The 25,445-nt window shown below is 41.1% G+C and overlaps 3 protein-coding genes across 5 annotated transcripts in view; 2 read left to right on the top strand and 1 right to left on the bottom strand.

The window, feature by feature from the left end:
• Positions 1–25,445, bottom strand: part of LOC139568040 (NLR family CARD domain-containing protein 3-like) — a 282,966-nt gene that overhangs the window by 120,234 nt on the left and 137,287 nt on the right. The window lies entirely within an intron of this gene.
• Positions 1–25,445, top strand: part of LOC139536393 (NLR family CARD domain-containing protein 3-like) — a 95,685-nt gene that overhangs the window by 59,897 nt on the left and 10,343 nt on the right. The window lies entirely within an intron of this gene.
• On the top strand, positions 1,364–15,233 carry LOC139555792 (stonustoxin subunit beta-like). The gene is made up of 4 exons (XM_071369539.1): positions 1,364–1,559; positions 13,459–13,632; positions 13,846–13,892; positions 14,470–15,233. Exons 1-4 carry the CDS (start codon positions 1,387–1,389, stop codon positions 14,997–14,999), a joined length of 924 nt encoding a protein of 307 aa, XP_071225640.1. The 5' UTR covers positions 1,364–1,386; the 3' UTR covers positions 15,000–15,233.

Below are 25,445 nucleotides of genomic sequence, written 5' to 3'. Positions count from 1 at the left end.
ATTCATTAATTCAGCCTATTCATTGTGCTAATATATATGCTAATTATGTTCTGGCCCGCCGACTTTTACCAAACCTAGTTGACAAACCCTGTTTTATAGTATTCCATGTCCTTTACTGGCCAAAGGTTAAACTGCTGTTATGTTTCTGATATACTATGGTGTTGTGTCACTAGACTTTGACCAGATATTATTACATCCAAAGATCAACTGTACCTAGAACATAGATACAGAGACACTTGTCATCAGGAAGGTGATCTCTCAGCACAACGGAAAATATCTCAATGACTTGACATGTTCTGGTTGTGAATTCAGGCTACAAGGTAAGAATCTTCCCAGGGATTATTGTAAAGTGTGTAGAGACATTAAATGTATGGTGTTATTTTAGTAAAGTGAATGACAGTTAAACACTCAGATCTAACAGTCCATTTCACCTGGGACAGCTACGTGACAGTTCAATCATACAAAATGGCGCTAACTGGGCGTAGGCAAATCAAATTCAAAAACATGTTGTTCCTATATCGTATTATACGATTTGTATATCGTGGTTATTTTACCATTTGTCAAAATGTTAATGTATCACAGTTCTAAATCATCTTTCAGAATATCAGATCATTTGTTGTTTTCTAAATTACAATGAGCTCCTGCTTCCTGTGTAGTTTGGTATGAAACCACTGAACAGACTTTTCATTGTTATTATGAACTGAATTCAGTAACAGCAGAATAATATCAGACCTGTTGAACAAAGCAACACACTAGAATGAGAGGAATTATTAAGAGAAAGTGGGACATTATTATTATTATTAATATTACTCTTATTATATTGGTATTATTATTATTAGTTATCTATTAATTAAATCACCTGACTGTTTGGATGTATCTGTTAGTAAATGTTTTATTTCTAAGAGATAATGAATCAAATAGAACAATTGACCTTCAATAATTAGTTGTCACTGTGTTAACCACAACCAACATGCTGGATCTCTGTTTAGTTGTCACTGTGTTAACCACAACCAACATGTTGGATCTCTGTTTAGTTGTCACTGTGTTAACCACAACCAACATGTTGGATCTCTGTTTAGTTGTCACTGTGTTAACCACAACCAACATGTTGGATCTCTCAATGTGTTAACCACAACCAACATGTTGGATCTCTGTTTAGTTACATTTACATTTTACATTTAAGTCATTTAGCAGACGCTCTTATCCAGAGCGACTTACACATTGGAAAGTTCATACATATTCATCCTGGTCCCCCCGTGGGAATTGAACCCACAACCCTGGCGTTGCAAGCGCCATGCTCTACCAACTGAGCCACACGGGACCAGTTGTCACTGTGTTAACCACAACCAACATGTTGGATCTCTGTTTAGGGGTCAGTGCTCTAAAATGAGTCTCTCTGGGAAGAGAGAGGAGGGGGGCCCTGCCTCTAGAATGAGTCTCTCTGGGGAGAGAGAGGAGGGGGGCCCTGCCCCTAAAAGGCGTCTCTCTGGGGAGAGAGAGGAGGGGGGCCCTGCCTCTAAAATGAGTCTCTCTGGGGAACATGACACCAAATCTAAGAGGTGAGATGACAATATTGTTTAAGAACTTATAAAGAGTTGGTTTCTAAAGTGTTCTATCCACAATTTTTTCACGTGTTATTTTTCATCAGAAATTATTGCTTATGGGGACCTTCATGTGTCTGTAAAATATTGTTGTCCTAAGATTTAAATTCATCGATTTTTTGTATATGAAATGTTGCTTTCTCACCAACACACACACACATCTATAGAATGTATAACCTTATAGTTTTTACTAATTCTGATCATTGTTACAAGCGGAATTTTGACAATATTACCGTTATATCAACACACTTCACTCCTGTTTAAACCAAAAAAATACAAAAATCTATATTGCTTAACTTCTTTGGGGTAAGAGGCATTATGTTCATGTCCGGACGAAAAACATGTCCAGAGTAAACAGCCTGCTACACAGTCATAAAAGCTAGAATATGCATATTATTGGTGGATTTGGATAGAAAACACTTTGAAGTTTCTAAAACTGTTTGAATGATGTCTGTGAGCATAACAGAACTCACATGGCAGGCAAAAACCGGAGAAAAAATCCAACCAGGAAGTGGGAAATCTGAGGTTGGTCAATTTTCAACTCAACTCCAATTGAAGATACAGTGGGATATTGGTCATGTTGCACTTCCTAAGGCTTCCACTAGATGTCAACAGTCTTTAGAGCCTTGTCTGATGCTTCTACAGTGAAGTGGGGCCGAATGACAGAGGACATGCGCTGACCATGTGCATTCATGTGAGAGCGAGCTCTGTTCCATCGCACTTCTGAAGACAAAGGAATTCTCCGGTTGGAACAATATTGAAGAATTATGTTAAAAACATCCTAAAGATTGATTCAATTATTCGTTTGTCATGTTTTTACGGAGTGTAATATAACTTTTTTAACTTTTCGTCCGTACTTTCCGCTGGACTGGCCCGCTCATCGTGAGTTTGGAAAGTGTACTGAACGCTAAAACAACAAGGAGGAATTTGGACATAAATGATCAAACAAAACAAACATTGTTTGTGGAACTGGGATTCCTGGAAGTGCATTCTGATGAAGATCATCAAAGGTAAGTGTCTTGATATTTTTGTCTCGATTGGGCTCGGAGCGCCGACCTCAGATTATTGCATGGATTGCTTTTTCCGTAAAGCTTTTTTGAAATCTGAAATCTGATGTATCAAATACTTACGTCATGCAAATTAATTTCTTAAAAATCATACAATGTGATTTTCTGGATTTTTGTTTTAGATTCCGTCTCTCACAGTTAAAGTGTACCTATGATAAAAATTACAGACCTCTACATGCTTTGTAAGTAGGAAAACCTGCAAAATCGGCAGTGTTTCAAATACTTGTTCTCCCCACTGTACCTGCTGGAGCGCGTGCTACAGGTGGGTGCTGCTATGGTGACCAGCGAGCTTAGATAAGAGGGGACTTTACCTAGCAGGGTCTTGTAGATGACCTGGAGCAAGTGGGTTTGGCGACAAGTATGAAGCGAGGGCCAGCCAATGAGAGCATACAGGTCACAGTGATGGGTAGTATATGTGGCTTTGGTGACAAAACAGATGGCACTGTGATAGACTGCATCCAATTTATTGAGTAGGGTATTGGAGGCTATTTTGTAAATGACATCGCCGAAGTCGAGGATTGGTAGGATGGTCAGTTTTACAAGGGTATGTTTGGCAGCATGAGTGAAGGATGCTTTGTTGTGAAATAGGAAGCCAATTCTAGATTTAACTTTGGATTGGAGATGTTTGATATGAGTGTGGAAGGAGAGTTAACAGTCTAACCAGACACCTAGTTATTTGTAGTTGTCCACATATTCTAAGTCAGAACCGTCCAGAGTAGTGATTTTGGAAGGGGCGGGCAGGTGCAGGCAGCGATCGGTTGAAGAGCATGCATTTAGTTTTACTTGTATTTAAGAGCAATTGGAGGCCACGGAAGGAGAGTTGTATGGCATTGAAGCTCGTCTAGAGGTTAGTTAACACAGTGTCCAAAGAAGGGCCAGAAGTATACAGAATGGTGTCATCTGCGTAGAGGTGGATCAGAGACTCACCAGCAGCAAGAGCGACATCATTGATGTATACAGAGAAGAGAGTAGGTCCAAGAATTGAACCCTGTGGCACCCCCATAGAGACTGCCAGAGGCCCGGACAACAGGCCCTCCGATTTGACACACTGAACTCGATCTGAGAAGTAGTTGGTGAACCAGGCGAGGCAGTCATTTGAGAAACCTAGGCTGTTGAGTCTGCCGATGAGGATGTGGTGATTCGAAAGCCTTGGCCAGGTCAATGAATACGGCTGCACAGTATTGTCTCTTATTGATGGCGGTTAAGATATCGTTTAGGACCTTGAGCGTGGCTGAGGTGCACCCATGACCAGCACTAAAACCAGATTGCATAACGGAGAAGGTAAATTAAACACTGGAATCGTACGCTGTGGAGAAGATTAATGTGCAAGTTGAGATAATGGGGTGCAAGGGAGCAAGATAAATAAATAAATACATTATGGGGATGAGGTAGATTGGATGGGCTATTTACAGATGAGCTATGTACATGTGCACTGGTCTGTGAGCTGCTATGTCAGCTGGTGCTTAAAGCTAGTGAGGGAGTCTCCAGCTTCAGAGATTTTTGCAGTTCGATCCAGTCATTGGCAGCAGAGAACTGGAAGGAGAGGCAGCCAAAGGAAGAATTGGCTTTGGGGGTGATATGTGAGATATACCTGCTGGAGCGCATGCTACGGGTGGGTGCTGCTATGGTGACCAGTGATCTGAGATACAAGCAGAGACTTGAATAACGACAGAATTTGCTACAGTGTTGAGACGCAAAATTGTATTGTTCAATTTGCTTTTTGCTTAACGTTCAGGGACAGTATGAGTGTAGCCAGATCCTTTTCACTCGCTATCCTTGTTTCAATTTGTGGTTCACCGGATTCGTCATCATCCTTGAGACAGGCGAACGACAGCTAGGTAAGCTAGCTAGCTACTCTACCAGCAGCATCCTAGTTATCCTATCCTCCCTCTCTCGTTGACGGATGCTGGATATCTCTGTCCGGTTCTCCTCTCTTCACTAGATAGATGGTAACTTTAGTGTTTAACCCCTCAGTGTCCATGGAGGAGGTCAGAGACCTGTCCGGGTGGTGCCAGAATAACAACCTATCCCTCAACGTAACCAAGACTAAGGAGATGATTGTGGACTACAGGAAAAGGAGCACCGAGCACGCCCCCATTCTCATTGACGGGGCTGTAGTGGAGCAGGTTGAGAGCTTCAAATTCCTTGGTGTCCACATCAACAACAAACTAGATTGGTCCAAACACACCAAGACAGTCGTGAAGAGGACACGACAAAGCCTATTCCCCGTCAGGAAACTAAAAAGATTTGGCATGGGTCCTGAGATCCTCAAAAGGTTCTACAGCTGCAACATCGAGAGCATCCTGACCGGTTCCATCACTGCCTGGTACGGCAATTGCTCGGCCTCCGACCGCAAGGCACTTCAGAGGGTAGTGCGTACGGCCCAGTACATCACTGGGGCAAAGCTGCATCCAGGACCTCTAAACCAGCCGGTGTCAGAGGAAGGCCCTAAAAATTGTCAAAGACCCCAGCCACCCCAGTCATAGACTGTTCTCTCTACTACCGCATAGCAAGCGGTACCGGAGTGCCAAGTCTAGAACAAAACCGCTTCTCAACAGTTTTTACCCCCAAGCCATAAGACTCCTGAACAGGTAACCAAATGGTTACCCGGACTATTTGCATTGTGTTCCCCCCCCAACCCCTCTTTTACGCTGCTGGTACTCTCTGTTTATCTTATATGCATAGTCACTTTAACTATACATTAATTTACATACTACCTAAATGGCCCGACCAACCAGTGCTCCCACACATTGGCTAACCAGGCTATCTGCATTGTGTCCCACCATCCGCCAACCCCTCTTTTTACGCTTCTGCTACTCTCTGTTCATCATCTATGCATAGTCACTTTAACGATACCTACATGTACATACTACCTCAATAAGCTGACTAACAGGTGTCTGTATATAGCCTTGCTACTCTTTTTTCAAATGTCTTTCTACTGTTGTTTTATTTCTTTACTTACCTACACAGACACACACACACACACACACACACACACACACACACACACACACACACACACACACACACACACACACACACACACACACACACACACACACACACACACACACACACACACACACACACATACACACACACACACACACACACCTTTTTTTGGCACCATTGGTTAGAGGCTGTAAGTAAGCATTTCACTGTAAGGTCTACACCTGTTGTATTCGGTGCACGTGACATATAAACTTCGATTTGATTTGATCAATCTTTTGAATATTACTTTCGGGGAGCCTCAAGCAGGCTGGACACGTTCCATTTTTTTAATTCTCAGCAGCCTCACCAATGTCTGTAAGTGAATTACTAACTTTTAATTGCTAAATATTTCCGATAGATGGCAGCATAAGACCATGAAACATCCGTTATAGGCTACAAGCAGCAATATGATTGACATAAAATAGCATGCAACCACCAATACACAATGCAACCCTCCCGGTTTGTAAATTTACCATGCCCCTCGCTTGCGTGAGAAGGCTCGCCGCTGGTTGATGAATTTGACCATTACTATAATGATGATCAATAAGTCTTAATATTAATTTAGTCACCTCTGGTCGAGAATTTTTTTTCTCCCAGGTACATTCACTGTCAAACGCTGTACATTCGTGAAGTATAATTTTAAAAAATGACCATAAAAACATGTAATATTAAACATGAATCAACATCATATTACTCATATTATCACAGTAATCTGTTAAATGCTTTTTCAGTCCTTCCTCTTGCGTTAGCAGTGTGGAAAGGGACAGAAAGAAGCGAACATAGGAGTTTTCCTGTGAGGGGGAGTAGTGGTGTATCCAGGGAGAAAACTAATCTTCTGAAATGTCATTTGTGGTCTTATGCTGCCATCTATTGGACTTATGTAGTAACTGCAGTAGTACGGAATAATGTGTAATTCCCTACTAAAGTAGTAATTTCTCAGAATTGCAAAATATAACATTTTCTAGTTCATTTTACCACTTACAACCATAAAATAATAATGCATTGCATAACAAACACAATTGGTGGCTGACTGAATACTTTTTTACCCCACTATATATATATATATATATATATATATAATTCATATATATATAATTTATATATTAGTATATATATATATATATATATATATATATATATATATATATATATATACAGTGGGGCAAAAAAGTATTCAGTCAGCCACCAATTGTGCAAGTTCTCCCACTTAAAAAGATGAATTTTCATCATAGGTACACTTCAACTATGACAATTACAGAGACCAAATTGAAATACCTAAATACTCATCATAAAACATTTATGAAAAATACATGGTGTACAGCAAATTAAAGACAAACATCTTGTGAATCCAGCCAATATTTCAGATTCTTTAAGTGTTTTACAGCAAAAACACAATATAGCATTATATTAGCTTACTACAATAGCCAACCACGCAACAGCATTGATTCGTTAGGCACGTTAGCGATATCGAATCAACCATCAAAAGATATTAATTTTTTCACTAACCTTCTCAAACATCATCAGATGAGAGTCCTATAACATCATATTACACAATACATATATGGTTTGTTCGAAAATGTGCATATTTAGAGCTGAAATCCGTGGTTATCCTGTCTGGCCCAGGGGTTCCGCTAGCGGAACTCCTCCCACATTCCACTGAAAAGGCAGAGCGCGAAATTCAAGAAATAGTTTTTAGGATTATTTAACTTTCACACATTAACAAGTCCAATACAGCAAATGAAAGATACACATCTTGTGAATCCAGCCAACATGTCCGATTTTTTAAATGTTTTACAGCGAAAACACCACGTATATTTATGTTAGCTCACCACCAAATACAAAAAAAGACAGAAATTTTTCACAGCACAGGTAGCATGCACAAAACCAACATAACTAACCAAGATCCAACCAAACTAACCTAGAAATAACTTCATCAGATGACAGTCCTATAACATGTTACACAATAAATCGATGTTTTGTTCGAAAAATTTGCATATTTGAGGTATAAATCAGTTTTACATTGCAGCTACCATCACAGCTACCGTCAAAAATAGCACCGAAGCAGCCAGAGTAATTATAGAGACCAACGTGAATTACCTAAATACTCATCATAAAACATTTCTGAAAAATCAATGGTGTACAGCAAATTAAAGACAAACATCTTGTGAATCCAGCCAATATTTCCGATTTTTTTAAGTGTTTTACAGCGAAAACACAATATAGCATTATATTAGCTTACTACAATAGCCTACCACACTACCGCATTCATTCATCAAGGCACGTTAGCGACAGCAATAGGCACGTTAGCGTTAGCGAATAAACCAGCAAAAGATATTACATTTCACTAACCTTCATAAACCTTCCTCAGATGACAGTCCTATAACCACAGGTTATACATACACTTATGTTTTGTTCGAAAATGTGCATATTTTGAGCTGAAATCAGTGGTTATACAATGTGCTAACGTAGCATCTTTTTCCCAGAATGTGCGGATATTTCTTTTAGACTCTCACCTATTCTGACCAAATAGCTATTCATAAACATTACAAAAAAATACATGTTGTATAGGAAACGATAGATTCATTAGTTCTTAATGCAATCGCAGTGTTAGAATTCTAAAAATATCTTCATTACGACATAAGACTTAGTTATGGTAAGGGAATGCCCAAAACCTGAGCGCAAAGCTACTAGTACACAGTTCGACAGATATATGAAATAGCATCCCAAAATGGGTCCTACTTTTGGTGATCTTCCATCAGAATGTTGTACAAGGGGTCCTTTGTCCAGAACCGTCTTTGTTTGGTATTAGAACGTCCTCTTTCCCTCTTGAATTAGCAAGCACACTGGCCAAGTGGCGCGAAGCTATCCTTCCTGAACATATGCAGACAAAGCAACACGCCTAACGTCCCGAAAAAATTTCAATAATCTAATAAAACTATATTGAAAAAACATACTTTACGATGATATTGTGACATGTATCAAATAAAATCAAAGCCGGAGATAGTATTCGCCTATAACGACAGCTTTTCAGAAGGCAATAACAGGTCCCTCCACGCGCCTTGCAGAAAACAGAAAATGGAGGACACATCATTCCAAGAGGATTCATTCCATCTCAGACCGAGATAATCAACTCATTTCTTCTCTCACTTCCTCTTGACATCTAGGGGAAGGTGTATGACGTGCACGTATAGTCATACGTATCATGCCCATTTATAGGCAGGTCCTTGAACAGAGCATCGAATTCAGACTTTCCACTTCCTGGTCAGTAAGTGTGCTGCCAAATGAGTTCTGTTTTACCCACAGACAAAATTCAAACGGTTTTAGAAACTAGAGAGTGTTTTCTATCCAATAGTAATAATAATATGCATATTGTACGAGCAAGAATTGAGTACGAGGCCATTTAAATTGGGCACGATTTTCCCCCAAAGTGAAAACAGCGCCCTCTGTCCTCATCAGGTTATACAATGTGACCATGTAGCAATTATTTTCCAGAATCTCCGTATATGTTTCTGACACTCACCTATTCTGACCAAATAACTATTCATAAACTTTACTAAAAAATACATGTTGGACAGCAAATTAAAGATAGCTTAGTTCTTAATGCAATCGCCGTGTTAGAATTCTAAAAATAACTTCATTACGACATGCAGCTTACGTTATGGCGAGAGAGCGCCCAAAATCTGGGCGCAAACTAATAGTACACATGTTCGACAGATATATGAAATAACATCATAAATGGGTCCTACTTTTGATGATCTTCCATCAGAATGTTGTACAAGGGGTCCTTCGTCCAGAACAATCGTTGTTTGGTTTTAGAACGGCCTTTTTCCCTCTCGATTTAGCAAGCAAATCTTGCCAAGTGGCGCGAAGCTCTCCATCGTCAACAAACTCAGAGAACGGAACACGCCAAAACTCCCGAAAAAAATTCAATAATCTGATTAAACTATATTGGAAAAACATACTTTACGATGATATTGTCACATTTATCAAATGAAATCAAAGCCGGAGCTATTAGCCTTCTATAACAACAGCTTTTCAGAAGCCAATCCGGAAGTCCTTTCCGCGTCTTCGTGAACAAAGGAAATTGGGGTCCTGTCATTCCAAGCGCTGTCTTTTGACCATAGAAAGAGCTAGAGACCCCATTTCACCTCTCACAGCCTATTGACATCTAGTGGAAGGTGTATGAAGTGCAAGTATACTAATAGATTTCAAGCAAAAGATTAGGTAGGCCCTGGAACAGAGCCTCGATTCTGTTTTACTCACAGATATAATTCAAACGGTTCTAGAAACTTGAGAGTGTTTCCTATCCAATAGTAATAGGAAACACCTTTCATCCAAGTTCCTCAATACTGCCCCTGCAGCCCAAAGAAGTTAATGCAACCGCTGTGTTAGATTTTTAAAAATAACTTTAGTACGACATACAGCTTACGATATAGCGAGACAGCGCCCGCAATAAGGGCAGAAAATAGTACTAAACATTTTCCACAGAAATACGAAATAACATCATAAATGGTTCCTACTTTTGCTGAGCTTCCATCAGAATCTTGTACAAGGAGTCCTTGGTCCAGAATAATCGTTGTTTGGTTTTAGAATGTCCTCTTCTCCTGTCGAATTAGCAACCATAGCTAGCCATGTGGCGCAAACGTGCCCAACTTCACCTGACGCAAAGAAAAGAAAATTCCAAAACTCGCAATAAACGTTCAAGAAACTGATACAACTCGGTTGAAAAAAACTACTTTATGATGTTTTTATCACATCTATCAAATAAAAGTCTCTGTTATTGGTAATGGTGAGAGGTTAGCATGTTTTGTTGTAGCCTCTGTTATTGGTAATGGTGAGAGGTTAGCATGTTTTGTTGTAGCCTCTGTTATTGGTAATGGTGAGAGGTTAGCATGTTTTGTTGTAGTCTCTGTTATTGGTAATGGTGAGAGGTTAGTCTGTTTTGTTGTAGTCTCTGTTATTGGTAATGGTGAGAGGTTAGCATGTTTTGTTGTAGCCTCTGTTACTGGTAATGGTGAGAGGTTAGAATGCTTTGTTGTAGTCTCTGTTATTGGTAATGGTGAGAGGTTAATATGTTTTGTTGTAGCCTCTGTTATTGGTAATGGTGAGAGGTTAGCATGTTTTGTTGTAGCCTCTGTTATTGGTAATGGTGAGAGGTTAGTATGTTTTGTTGTAGTCTCTGTTATTGGTAATGGTGAGAGGTTAGCATGTTTTGTTGTAGTCTCTGTTATTGGTAATGGTGAGAGGTTAGCATGTTTTGTTGTAGTCTCTGTTATTGGTAATGGTGAGAGGTTAGCATGTTTTGTTGTAGCCTCTGTTATTGGTAATGGTGAGAGGTTAGTCTGTTTTGTTGTAGTCTCTGTTATTGGTAATGGTGAGAGGTTAGCATGTTTTGTTGTAGCCTCTGTTATTGGTAATGGTGAGAGTTTAGCATGTTTTGTTGTAGCCTCTGTTATTGGTAATGGTGAGAGGTTAGCATGTTTTGTTGTAGCCTCTGTTATTGGTAATGGTGAGAGATTAGCATGTTTTGTTGTAGTCTCTGTTATTGGTAATGGTGAGAGGTTAGCATGTTTTGTTGTAGTCTCTGTTATTGGTAATGGTGAGAGGTTAGCATGTTTTGTTGTAGCCTCTGTTATTGGTAATGGTGAGAGGTTAGCATGTTTTGTTGTAGCCTCTGTTATTGGTAATGGTGAGAGGTTAGCATGTTTTGTTGTAGCCTCTGTTATTGGTAATGGTGAGAGGTTAGCATGTTTTGTTGTAGCCTCTGTTATTGGTAATGGTGAGAGGTTAACATGTTTTGTTGTAGTCTCTGTTATTGGTAATGGTGAGAGGTTAGCATGTTTTGTTGTAGTCTCTGTTATTGGTAATGGTGAGAGGTTAGCATGTTTTGTTGTAGTCTCTGTTATTGGTAATGGTGAGAGGTTAGTATGTTTTGTTGTAGTCTCTGTTATTGGTAATGGTGAGAGGTTAGTATGTTTTGTTGTAGTCTCTGTTATTGGTAATGGTGAGAGGTTAGCATGTTTTGTTGTAGCCTCTGTTATTGGTAATGGTGAGAGGTTAGCATGTTTTGTTGTAGCCTCTGTTATTGGTAATGGTGAGAGGTTAGCATGTTTTGTTGTAGTCTCTGTTATTGGTAATGGTGAGAGGTTAGCATGTTTTGTTGTAGCCTCTGTTATTGGTAATGGTGAGAGGTTAGCATGTTTTGTTGTAGTCTCTGTTATTGGTAATGGTGAGAGGTTAGCATGTTTTGTTGTAGCCTCTGTTATTGGTAATGGTGAGAGGTTAGCATGTTTTGTTGTAGCCTCTGTTATTGGTAATGGTGAGAGGTTAGCATGTTTTGTTGTATCCTCTGTTATTGGTAATGGTGAGAGGTTAGCATGTTTTGTTGTAGTCTCTGTTATTGGTAATGGTGAGAGGTTAGCATGTTTTGTTGTAGCCTCTGTTATTGGTAATGGTGAGAGGTTAGCATGTTTTGTTGTAGCCTCTGTTATTGGTAATGGTGAGAGGTTAGCATGTTTTGTTGTAGTCTCTGTTATTGGTAATGGTGAGAGGTTAGCATGTTTTGTTGTAGCCTCTGTTATTGGTAATGGTGAGAGGTTAGCATGTTTTGTTGTAGTCTCTGTTATTGGTAATGGTGAGAGGTTAGCATGTTTTGTTGTAGCCTCTGTTATTGGTAATGGTGAGAGGTTAGCATGTTTTGTTGTAGTCTCTGTTATTGGTAATGGTGAGAGGTTAGCATGTTTTGTTGTAGTCTCTGTTATTGGTAATGGTGAGAGGTTAGTATGTTTTGTTGTAGCCTCTGTTATTGGTAATGGTGAGAGGTTAGCATGTTTTGTTGTAGCCTCTGTTATTGGTAATGGTGAGAGGTTAGTATGTTTTGTTGTAGCCTCTGTTATTGGTATTGGTGAGAGGTTAGCATGTTTTGTTGTAGCCTCTGTTATTGGTAATGGTGAGAGGTTAGTATGTTTTGTTGTATCCTCTGTTATTGGTAATGGTGAGAGGTTAGCATGTTTTGTTGTATCCTCTGTTATTGGTAATGGTGAGAGGTTAGCATGTTTTGTTGTAACCTCTGTTATTGGTAATGGTGAGAGGTTAGCATGTTTTGTTGTAGCCTCTGTTATTGGTAATGGTGAGAGGTTAGCATGTTTTGTTGTATCCTCTGTTATTGGTAATGGTGAGAGGTTAGCATGTTTTGTTGTAGCTTCTGTAACTCTCTCACTCATTATTATTCACGATTCATTAATGATCTTTCTCAATAATGGCAGTCACAGGCTTGATGTAGTCATTGTGTTCAAAGAATATGGGACCAAATATTACACTTTTGATTACTTTAACACACTGTAGGTGAATTGGTCAGAATATTTATGACTTGTTCAAATGGGGACTAGATACATAAAGTGCTTTCATTTCTAAATGTGAAACAGATATTTATGAAATACCCTCAAATAAAAGGTGACATTATATACCGTCACCTCAAATGAAACATTTGATCTGAAATCCAAAATGTTGGAGTATAGAGACACATTTAAAATTTTAGCTTCACTGTAAAAATAGATATGGTGTGGACTGTAAACTCAATACAATCTAAATCTGATACCTCACTGTCTGTCTTTTGACTGATACTGCTTTTAACTGGTCTGGTCAGTCTACTCAAATATTTGTACTATACATGTTTCTATCTGCAGTCAATACTTTGATAATTTGTCATTTTTAATGATGATACATTAATTTATGAATATATATGGCAGGTTTCAGGACACTGATGTATCTGTATCTTAATATGATTTGACTCTTTGCAGGCTGTCAGGCTGTCTAGTCACAGAGGAAGGCTGTGCTTCTCTGGTCTCAGCTCTGGAGTCAAACCCCTCACACCTGAGAGAGCTGGACCTGAGCTACAATCACCCAGGAGACTCAGGAGTCAGACTGCTCTCTGCTGGACTGGAGGATCCACACTGCAGACTGGAGAAACTCAAGTATGTAGAGGGTTTATGTCCATGTTCATATCAGACATGTTTGACTTATCAGGCTGGTTAAGACAAACATTCTTACCACCACTTGGACAAAGTTATATGCTGACTGTGTGTGTGTGTGTGTGTGTGTGTGTGTGTGTGTGTGTGTGTGTGTGTGTGTGTGTGTGTTCAGGTGTATCCCTCAATGACTGTCTGTTCTTCTGCTTACCGCTACAGTGTGGAACATGGTGGAGAGAACACAATGAAACCTGGGCTTAGAAAATGTGAGTGTTGACTGCTGTGAAGAATATTACTAAGAATAAGTCTTAATTCAAGTTAAGTCAAAGTCAAAGACCACCATAATTACTTATTTGGTCATATTAAATATCAGCTGTAGTTCTACAGAAGCAGAAATCAGGGACACCAAAGTTTACAAAGAGTTGATTAGACAATGTGTGTGTCTATGTGCGTGTGTGGCGCGTTTGTGTTACATAGGAAATGTGTGTTTGTGTTCATGATGCATACAGGTGTGTGTGTGTGTGTGTGTGTGTGTGTGTGTGTGTGTGTGTGTGTGTGTGTGTGTGTGTGTGTGTGTGTGTGTGTGTGTGTGTGTGTGTGTGTGTGTGTGTGTGTGTGTGTGTGTGTGTGTGTGTGTGTGTGTGTGTGTGTGATTAATGGGAATAAGTGTGTTTTATATTACCATATAGTATAACATATGATCATTCAACAAGTCTCAAGTTACCTTAACTTCTCCTTTTGATACCTAGAAACATCTACATTAAATGAATTAGTGAAAAGTGAGTTAACATTCTAATGTGAATGATGATGATTTCTAATATTGTGTCTGGTTTCATCCATCAGATGTCTGTGATCTCACACTGGACCCAAACACAGTAAACAGACTCCTCTCTCTGTCTGAGGAGAACAGAAAGGTGACATGTAGGACAGAGAAGCAGCCATATCCTGATCACCCAGAGAGATTTGAGGACCGTAGACAGGTGCTGTGTAGAGAGGGTCTGACTGGGCGCTGTTACTGGGAGGTAGAGTGGAGTGGGAGGGTTAATATAGGAGTGACATATAAAGGAATCAACAGGAGAGGATGGTTTAAGGACTGTTGTCTTGGATGGAATGAAAAGTCCTGGAGTCTGTTCTGCTCTGACAACAGTTACATTGCCTGGCACAATAATAATCCCACTACCATAGACGTCCGCCCCTCCAGCTCCCACAGAGTAGGAGTGTATCTGGACTGGTCAGCCGGCACTCTGTCCTTCTATAGAGCCTCCTCTGACACACTGACCCACCTGATCACATTCACCTCCACATTCACTGAGCCCCTCTATCCAGGGTTTAGGGTTTGGTGGGATGGCGACTCAGTGTCCCTCTGTCAGTGATACACACACACACTGGACACACACACACACACACACTGGACACACACACACACATGCGTGTCTTCCTATAATTGTGACAATAACACCGTTAAAATACCAATGTGATCATTTGTTGTCTTTTATGTTGAATAACAAATTGTATAATTATATATGGACATACGCTCCATAGTTGTACAAGTATACAAGGATATATTGTACTTTTCATAATAAAACATAGTTGAAACAAGAAAAGCATGTTAATTGTGAAAACAGTTTGGTTATTGATGTTACGTTTCCTCTGTCAGGTTGACGTTAACCTGCGACTGGTTGAAACATGAAACTAATATGAAATGAAATACAAACAATTAAATATGTGGAATAGAATTAAACAAATTGTACAACAGAGTGTTGTGATGCAGGGTTACTATAGCAACAGATTGTTGTAATGCAGGGTCACTATAGCAACATAGTGTTGTGATGCAGGGTCACTATAGCAACATAGTGTTGTAATGCAGGGTCACTATAGCAACAGAGTGTTGTGATGCAGGGTCACTATAGCAACAGAGTGTTGTAATGCAGGGTCACTATAGCAACATAGTGTTGTAATGCAGGGTCACTATAGCAACAGATTGTTGTAATGCAGGGTCACTATAGCAACAGATTGTTGTAATGCGGGGTTACTATAGCAACATAGCTCTGCTCTCTCTGCTCTCTCTGCTCTCTCTCTGCTCTCGCTCTCTTTTCTCTGCTCTCGCTCTGCTCTCGCTCTCTTTTCTCTGCTCTCTCTCTGCTCTCTGCTCTCTCTGCTCTTCTCTCTGCTCTCCTCTCTCTCTACACTCTCTGCTCTCTCTCTGCTCTCTCTGTTCTCTCTCTCTGCTCTCTCTCTGTTCTCTGCTCTCCCTCTGTTCTGTGCTCTGCTGCTCTCTCTTTTCTCTGCTCTCTGCCCTCTCTCCTCTCTCACTCTGCTCTCTCTCTTTGCTCTATCAGCCTAATCTCTGCTCTCTTCTCTCTCTGCTCTCCTCTCTCTCTACTCTCTCTGCTCTCTCTGCTCTCTCTGTGCTCTCTCTCTGCTCTCTGTTCTCTCTCTCTGCTCTCTCTATGTTCTCTGCTCTCTCTCTCCCTCTGCTCTCTCTCTCCCTCTGCTCTCTGCAATGCTGCTCTCTCTTTTCTCTGCTCTCTCTGCTCTCCCTCTGCCATCTCTGCTCTCTCACTCTGCTCTCTCTCTTTGCTCTATCAGCCTACTCTCTGCTCTCTTCTCTCTCTGCTCTCCTCTCTCTCTACTCTCTCTGCTCTCTCTGCTCTCTCTCTACTCTCTCTCTGCTCTCTCTCTACTCTCTCTCTGCTCTCTCTCTACTCTCTCTCTGCTCTCTCTCTGCTCTCTCTGTTCTCTCTCTCTGCTCTCTCTCTGCTCTCTCTCTGTTCTCTCTCTGTTCTCTGCTCTCTCTCTCCATCTGCTCTCTGCTCTGCTGCTCTCTCTTTTCTCTTCTCTCTGCTCTCTCTCTCTGCTCTCTCAGCCTGCTCTCTCTGTTCTCTGCTCTCTCTCCCTCTGCTCTCTCTCTCTGCTCTCTCGGCTCCCTGCTCTCTCTTTGTTCTCTGCTCTCTCTCTCCCTCTGCTCTCTCTGCTCTGCCCTCTCTCCTCTCTCACTCTGCTCTCTCTGCTCTCTCTCTTTGCTCTCTCAGCCTACTCTCTGCTCTCTTCTCTCTCTGCTCTCCTCTCTCTCTACTCTCTCTGCTCTCTCTCGCTCTCTCTGCTCTCTCTCTACTCTCTCTCTCTGCTCTCTCTCTACTCTCTCTCTATGCTCTCTCTGTGCTCTGCTCTCTCAGCCTACTCTCTGCTCTCTTCTCTCTCTGCTCTCTCTCTGCCCTCACTGTTCTCTCTCTGCTCTCTTTGCTCTCTCTCGCTCTCTCTGCTCTCTCTCTACTCTCTCTCTCTGCTCTCTCGCTACTCTCTCTCTATGCTCTCTGTGCTCTGCTCTCTCAGCCTACTCTCTGCTCTCTTCTCTCTCTTTCTCTCTTGCCCTCTGCTCTCTCTGCTGTCTCTCTCTGCTCTCTCTCTCTCCTCTCTCTGCCCTCTCTGCTCTCTGCTCTCTCTCTCTCTCCCCATGCTCTCTCACCCTCTCTTCTCTCTCACTCTGCTCTCTCTGCTCTCTCTGCCCTCTCTCTTCTCTCTCTCTCTGCTCTCTCTTCTCTGCTATCTCTCCCTCTGCTCTCTGCTCTCTCCCTCTGCTCTCTCTGTTCTCTCTCTCTGCTCTCTCTCTGCTCTCTCTCTGTTCTCTGCTCTCCCTCTGCTCTGTGCTCTGCTGCTCTCTCTTTTCTCTGCTCTCTGCCCTCTCTCCTCTCTCACTCTGCTCTCTCACTCTGCTCTCTCTGCCCTCTCTCTTCTCTCTCTCTCTGCTCTCCCTCTGCTCTCTGCTCTCTCCCTCTGCTCTCTCTGTTCTCTCTCTCCTCTCTCACTCTGCTCTCTCTCTTTGCTCTATCAGCCTACTCTCTGCTCTCTTCTCTCTCTGCTCTCCTCTCTCTCTGCTCTCTCTGCTCTCTCTCTGCTCTCTCTGTTCTCTCTCTCTGCTCTCTCTCTGTTCTCTGCTATCTCTCCCACTGCTCTCTGCTCGCTCTCTCTGCTCTCTCTTGCCTCTCTTCTCTCTGCTCTCTCCCTCTGCTCTCTCTGTTCTCTGCTCTCTCTCTCTTTTCTCTGCTCTCTCTCTGCTCGCTCTCTCTGCTCTCTCTGCCCTCTCTTCTCTCTGCTCTCTGCTATCTCACTCTCTGCTCTCTCTCTCTGCTCTCTCACTCTGCCCTCTCACTCTGCTCTCTCTCTGTCTCTCTGCCTTCTCTGCTCTCTCTCTGCCCTTTCTGCTCTCTCTCTGCTCTCTCTCTTTGCTCTCTGCTCTCTCTCTCTCTCTGCTCTCTCACTCTCTCTTTGCTTTCTCAGCCTGCTTTCTGCTCGCTCTCTCTCTCTCTGCTCTCTCTGCTCTCCGATCTCTCTCTGCTCTCTCAGCCTGCTCTCTGCCATCTTTCTCCCTCTGCTCTCTCTCTCTCTCTGTTCTCTGCTCTCTCTCTCCCTCTGCTCACTCTGCTCTGCCCTCCTCTCTCTCACTCTACTCTCTCTGCTATCTCTCTGCTCTCTCTCTCTGCTATCTCTCTGCTCTCTCACTCTCTGCTCTCTCTGCTCTCTGCTCTCTCTCTCTCCGCTCTCTCAGCCTGCTTTCTGCTCGCTCTCACTCTCTGCTCTCTCTCTCTCTCTGCGCTCTCTCTCTGCGCTCTCTCTCTGCGCTCTCTCTCTGCGCTCTCTCTCTCTGTGCTCTCTCTCTCTGCTCTCTGTTCTCTCTCCCTTTCTGCTCTCTCTCCCTCCCTGCTCTCTCTCTCCCTCTGCTCTCTCTCTGTTCTCTGCTCTCTCTATTTTCTCTGCTCTCTCCTCTCTCTCTCTGCTCTCTCCTCTCTCTCTCTTTTCTATGCTCTCTCCTCTCTCTGCTCTCTCTCTTTCTGCTCTTGTTCTCTGCTCTCTCTGCTCTCTCTGCTTAATATTATAATAGTCTATATGAGGTCTACAGTCAGTGTCCAGACTTCAGTTGATATTATAATAGACTACATGAGACCTACAGTCAGTGTCCAGACTTCAGTTAATATTATAATACACTACATGAGGCCTACAGTCAGTGTCCATTTACATTTACATTTAAGTCATTTAGCAGACGCTCTTATCCAGAGCGACTTACAAATTGGTGCATTCACCTAATGACATCCAGTGGAACAGCCACTTTACAATAGTGCATCTAAATCTTTTAAGGGGGGGGCAGAAGGATTGCTTTATCCTAGGTATTCCTTGAAGAGGTGGGGTTTCAGGTGTCTCCGGAAGGTGGTGATTGACTCCGCTGTCCTGGCGTCGTGAGGGAGTTTGTTCCACCATTGGGGTGCCAGAGCAGCGAACAGTTTTGACTGGGCTGAGCGGGAACTGTACTTCCTCAGTGGTAGGGAGGCGAGCAGGCCAGAGGTGGATGAACGCAGAGCCCTTGTTTGGGTGTAGGGCCTGATCAGAGCCTGAAGGTACTGAGGTGCCGTTCCCCTCACAGCTCCGTAGGCAAGCACCATGGTCTTGTAGCGGATGCGAGCTTCAACTGGAAGCCAGTGGAGAGAGCGGAGGAGCGGGGTGACGTGAGAGAACTTGGGAAGGTTGAACACCAGACGGGCTGCGGCGTTCTGGATGAGTTGTAGGGGTTTGATGGCACAGGCAGGGAGCCCAGCCAACAGCGAGTTGCAGTAATCCAGACGGGAGATGACAAGTGCCTGGATTAGGACCTGCGCCGCTTCCTGTGTGAGGCAGGGTCGTACTCTGCGGATGTTGTAGAGCATGAACCTACAGGAACGGGCCACCGCCTTGATGTTAGTTGAGAACGACAGGGTGTTGTCCAGGATCACGCCAAGGTTCTTAGCGCTCTGGGAGGAGGACACAATGGAGTTGTCAACCGTGATGGCGAGATCATGGAACGGGCAGTCCTTCCCCGGGAGGAAGAGCAGCTCCGTCTTGCCGAGGTTCAGCTTGAGGTGGTGATCCGTCATCCACACTGATATGTCTGCCAGACATGCAGAGATGCGATTCGCCACCTGGTCGAGACTTCCAGTTAATATTATAATAGACTACATGAGGCCTACAGTCAGTGTCCAGACTTCAGTTAATATTATAATAGACTACATGAGCCCTACAGTCAGTGTCCAGACTTCAGTTAATATTATAATAGGCTACATGAGGTGAGGCCTACAGTCAGTGTCCAGACTTCAGTTAATATTATAAAAGTCTACATGAGGCCTACAGTCAGTGTCCAGACTTCAGTTAATATTATAATAGACTACATGAGTCCTACAGTCAGTGTCCAGACTTCAGTTAGTATTATAATATACTACATGAGGCCTACAGTCAGTGTCCAGACTTCAGTTAATATTATAATAGGCTACATGAGGCCTACAGTCAGTGTCCAGACTTCAGTTACTATTATAATAGGCTACATGAGACCTACAGTCAGTGTCCAGACTTCAGTTGATATTATAATAGACTACATGAGGCCTACAGTCAGTGTCCAGACTTCAATTAATATTTTAATAGACTACATGAGGCCTACAGTCAGTGTCCAGACTTCAGTTAATATTATAATAGTCTACATGAGACCTACAGTCAGTGTCCTGACTTCAGTTAATATTATAATAGGCTATATGATACCGACAGTCAGTGTCCAGACTTCAGTTAATATTATAATAGACTACATGAGGTGAGACCTACAGTCAGTGTCCAGACTTCAGTTAATAGTATAATAGACTACATGATACCTACAGTCAGTGTCCAGACTTCAGTTAATATTATAATAGACTACATGATACCTACAGTCAGTGTCCAGACTTCAGTTAATATTATAGTAGACTACATGAGTCCTACAGTCAGTGTCCAGACTTCAGTTAATATTATAGTAGACTACATGAGGCCTACAGTCAGTGTCCAGACTTCAGTTAATATTATAATAGACTACATGATACCTACAGTCAGTGTCCAGACTTCAGTTAATAGTATAGTAGACTACATGAGTCCTACAGTCAGTGTCCAGACTTCAGTTAATATTATAGTAGACTACATGAGGCCTACAGTCAGTGTCCAGACTTCAGTTAATATTATAATACACTACATGAGACCTACAGTCAGTGTCCAGACTTCAGTTAATATTATAATAGGCTACATGAGGCCTACAGTCAGTGTCCAGACTTCAGTTAATATTATAGTAGACTACATGAGGTGAGACCTACAGTCAGTGTCCAGACGTCAGTTAATATTATAATAGACTACATGAGGCCTACAGTCAGTGTCCAGACTTCAGTTAATATTATAATAGACTACATGAGGCCTACAGTCAGTGTCCAGACTTCAGTTAATATTATAATAGACTACATGAGCCCTACAGTCAGTGTCCAGACTTCAGTTAATATTATAATAGGCTACATGAGGTGAGGCCTACAGTCAGTGTCCAGACTTCAGTTAATATTATAAAAGTCTACATGAGGCCTACAGTCAGTGTCCAGACTTCAGTTAATATTATAATAGACTACATGAGTCCTACGGTCAGTGTCCAGACTTCAGTTAATATTATAATATACTACATGAGGCCTACAGTCAGTGTCCAGACTTCAGTTAATATTATAATAGGCTACATGAGGCCTACAGTCAGTGTCCATACTTCAGTTACTATTATAATAGGCTACATGAGACCTACAGTCAGTGTCCAGACTTCAGTTGATATTATAATAGACTACATGAGGCCTACAGTCAGTGTCCAGACTTCAATTAATATTTTAATAGACTACATGAGGCCTACAGTCAGTGTCCAGACTTCAGTTAATATTATAATAGTCTACATGAGGCCTACAGTCAGTGTCCAGACTTCAGTTAATATTATAATAGACTACATGAGACCTACAGTCAGTGTCCTGACTTCAGTTAATATTATAATAGACTACATGAGGTGAGACCTACAGTCAGTGTCCAGACTTCAGTTAATATTATAATAGACTACATGAGGCCTACAGCCAGTGTCCAGACTTCAGTTAATATTATAATAGACTACATGAGGCCTACAGTCAGTCTCCAGACTTCAGTTAATATTATAATAGACTACATGAGCCCTACAGTCAGTGTCCAGACTTCAGTTAATATTATAATAGGCTACATGAGGTGAGGCCTACAGTCAGTGTCCAGACTTCAGTTAATATTATAAAAGTCTACATGAGGCCTACAGTCAGTGTCCAGACTTCAGTTAATATTATAATAGACTACATGAGTCCTACGGTCAGTGTCCAGACTTCAGTTAATATTATAATAGACTACATGAGGCCTACAGTCAGTGTCCAGACTTCAGTTAATATTATAATAGGCTACATGAGGCCTACAGTCAGTGTCCATACTTCAGTTACTATTATAATAGGCTACATGAGACCTACAGTCAGTGTCCAGACTTCAGTTGATATTATAATAGACTACATGAGGCCTACAGTCAGTGTCCAGACTTCAATTAATATTTTAATAGACTACATGAGGCCTACAGTCAGTGTCCAGACTTCAGTTAATATTATAATAGTCTACATGAGGCCTACAGTCAGTGTCCAGACTTCAGTTAATATTATAATAGACTACATGAGACCTACAGTCAGTGTCCTGACTTCAGTTAATATTATAATAGACTACATGAGGTGAGACCTACAGTCAGTGTCCAGACTTCAGTTAATATTATAATAGGCTACATGATACCTACAGTCAGTGTCCAGACTTCAGTTAATATTATAATAGACTACATGATACCTACAGTCAGTGTCCAGACTTCAATTAATATTTTAATAGACTACATGAGGCCTACAGTCAGTGTCCAGACTTCAGTTAATATTATAATAGACTACATGAGGCCTACAGTCAGTGTCCAGACTTCAGTTAATATTATAATAGACTACATGAGACCTACAGTCAGTGTCCAGACTTCAGTTAATATTATAATAGACTAAATGAGTCCTACAGTCAGTGTCTAGACTTCAGTTAATATTATAATAGGCTACATGAGGCCTACAGTCAGTGTCCAGACTTCAGTTACTATTATAATAGGCTACATGAGACCTACAGTCAGTGTCCAGACTTCAGTTGATATTATAATAGACTACATGAGGCCTACAGTCAGTGTCCAGACTTCAATTAATATTTTAATAGACTACATGAGGCCTACAGTCAGTGTCCAGACTTCAGTTAATATTATAATAGTCTACATGAGGCCTACAGTCAGTGTCCAGACTTCAGTTAATATTATAATAGACTACATGAGACCTACAGTCAGTGTCCTGACTTCAGTTAATATTATAATAGACTACATGAGGTGAGACCTACAGTCAGTGTCCAGACTTCAGTTAATATTATAATAGACTACATGATACCTACAGTCAGTGTCCAGACTTCAGTTAATATTATAATAGACTACATGATACCTACAGTCAGTGTCCAGACTTCAGTTAATATTATAATAGACTACATGAGGCCTACAGTCAGTGTCCAGACTTCAGTTAATATTATAATAGACTACATGAGGCCTACAGTCAGTGTCCAGACTTCAGTTAATATTATAATAGACTACATGATACCTACAGTCAGTGTCCAGACTTCAGTTAATTTTATAATAGTCTACATGAGGCCTACAGTCAGTGTCCAGACTTCAGTTAATATTATAATAGGCTATATGATACCTACAGTCAGTGTCCAGACTTCAGTTAATATTATAATAGACTACATGAGGACTACAGTCAGTGTCCAGACTTCAGTTAATATTATAATAGACTACATGAGGCCTACAGTCAGTGTCCAGACTTCAGTTAATATTATAATAGTCTACATGAGGCCTACAGTCAGTGTCCAGACTTCAGTTAATATTATAATAGACTACATGAGACCTACAGTCAGTGTCCAGACTTCAGTTAATATTATAATAGACTACATGAGGTGAGACCTACAGTCAGTGTCCAGACTTCAGTTAATAGTATAATAGACTACATGATACCTACAGTCAGTGTCCAGACTTCAGTTAATATTATAATAGACTACATGATACCTACAGTCAGTGTCCAGACTTCAGTTAATATTATAGTAGACTACATGAGTCCTACAGTCAGTGTCCAGACTTCAGTTAATATTATAGTAGACTACATGAGGCCTACAGTCAGTGTCCAGACTTCAGTTAATATTATAATAGACTACATGATACCTACAGTCAGTGTCCAGACTTCAGTTAATAGTATAGTAGACTACATGAGTCCTACAGTCAGTGTCCAGACTTCAGTTAATATTATAGTAGACTACATGAGGCCTACAGTCAGTGTCCAGACTTCAGTTAATATTATAATACACTACATGAGACCTACAGTCAGTGTCCAGACTTCAGTTAATATTATAATAGGCTACATGAGGCCTACAGTCAGTGTCCAGACTTCAGTTAATATTATAGTAGACTACATGAGGTGAGACCTACAGTCAGTGTCCAGACGTCAGTTAATATTATAATGGACTACATGAGGTGAGACCTACAGTCAGTGTCCAGACTTCAGTTAATATTATAATAGGCTACATGATACCTACAGTCAGTGTCCAGACTTCAGTTAATATTATAATAGACTACATGATACCTACAGTCAGTGTCCAGACTTCAGTTAATATTATAATAGACTACATGAGGCCTACAGTCAGTGTCCAGACTTCAGTTAATATTATAATAGACTACATGAGGCCTACAGTCAGTGTCCAGACTTCAGTTAATATTATAATAGACTACATGAGACCTACAGTCAGTGTCCAGACTTCAGTTGATATTATAATAGACTACATGAGGCCTACAGTCAGTGTCCAGACTTCAATTAATATTTTAATAGACTACATGAGGCCTACAGTCAGTGTCCAGACTTCAGTTAATATTATAATAGTCTACATGAGGCCTACAGTCAGTGTCCAGACTTCAGTTAATATTATAATAGGCTACATGAGACCTACAGTCAGTGTCCAGACTTCAGTTGATATTATAATAGACTACATGAGGCCTACAGTCAGTGTCCAGACTTCAATTAATATTTTAATAGACTACATGAGGCCTACAGTCAGTGTCCAGACTTCAATTAATATTATAATAGTCTACATGAGGCCTACAGTCAGTGTCCAGACTTCAGTTAATATTATAATAGACTACATGAGACCTACAGTCAGTGTCCTGACTTCAGTTAATATTATAATAGACTACATGAGGTGAGACCTACAGTCAGTGTCCAGACTTCAGTTAATATTATAATAGACTACATGATACCTACAGTCAGTGTCCAGACTTCAGTTAATATTATAATAGACTACATGATACCTACAGTCAGTGTCCAGACTTCAGTTAATATTATAATAGACTACATGAGGCCTACAGTCAGTGTCCAGACTTCAGTTAATATTATAATAGACTACATGAGGCCTACAGTCAGTGTCCAGACTTCAGTTAATATTATAATAGACTACATGATACCTACAGTCAGTGTCCAGACTTCAGTTAATATTATAATAGACTAAATGAGTCCTACAGTCAGTGTCTAGACTTCAGTCTAATATTATAATAGGCTACATGAGGCCTACAGTCAGTGTCCAGACTTCAGTTACTATTATAATAGGCTACATGAGACCTACAGTCAGTGTCCAGACTTCAGTTGATATTATAATAGACTACATGAGGCCTACAGTCAGTGTCCAGACTTTCAATTAATATTTTAATAGACTACATGAGGCCTACAGTCAGTGTCCTCAGTACTTCAGTTAATATTATAATAGTCTACATGAGGCCTACAGTCAGTGTCCAGACTTCAGTTAATATTATAATAGACTACATGAGACCTAAAGTCAGTGTCCTGACTTCAGTTAATATTATAATAGACTACATGAGG

The sequence above is a fragment of the Salvelinus alpinus genome, chromosome 1, assembly GCF_045679555.1.
Source record: "Salvelinus alpinus chromosome 1, SLU_Salpinus.1, whole genome shotgun sequence".
In the NCBI taxonomy this organism is placed as follows: domain Eukaryota; kingdom Metazoa; phylum Chordata; class Actinopteri; order Salmoniformes; family Salmonidae; genus Salvelinus; species Salvelinus alpinus.
Note: the sequence above shows the minus strand (reverse complement) of the source record. Positions and strands in the feature narration are given on the sequence as shown.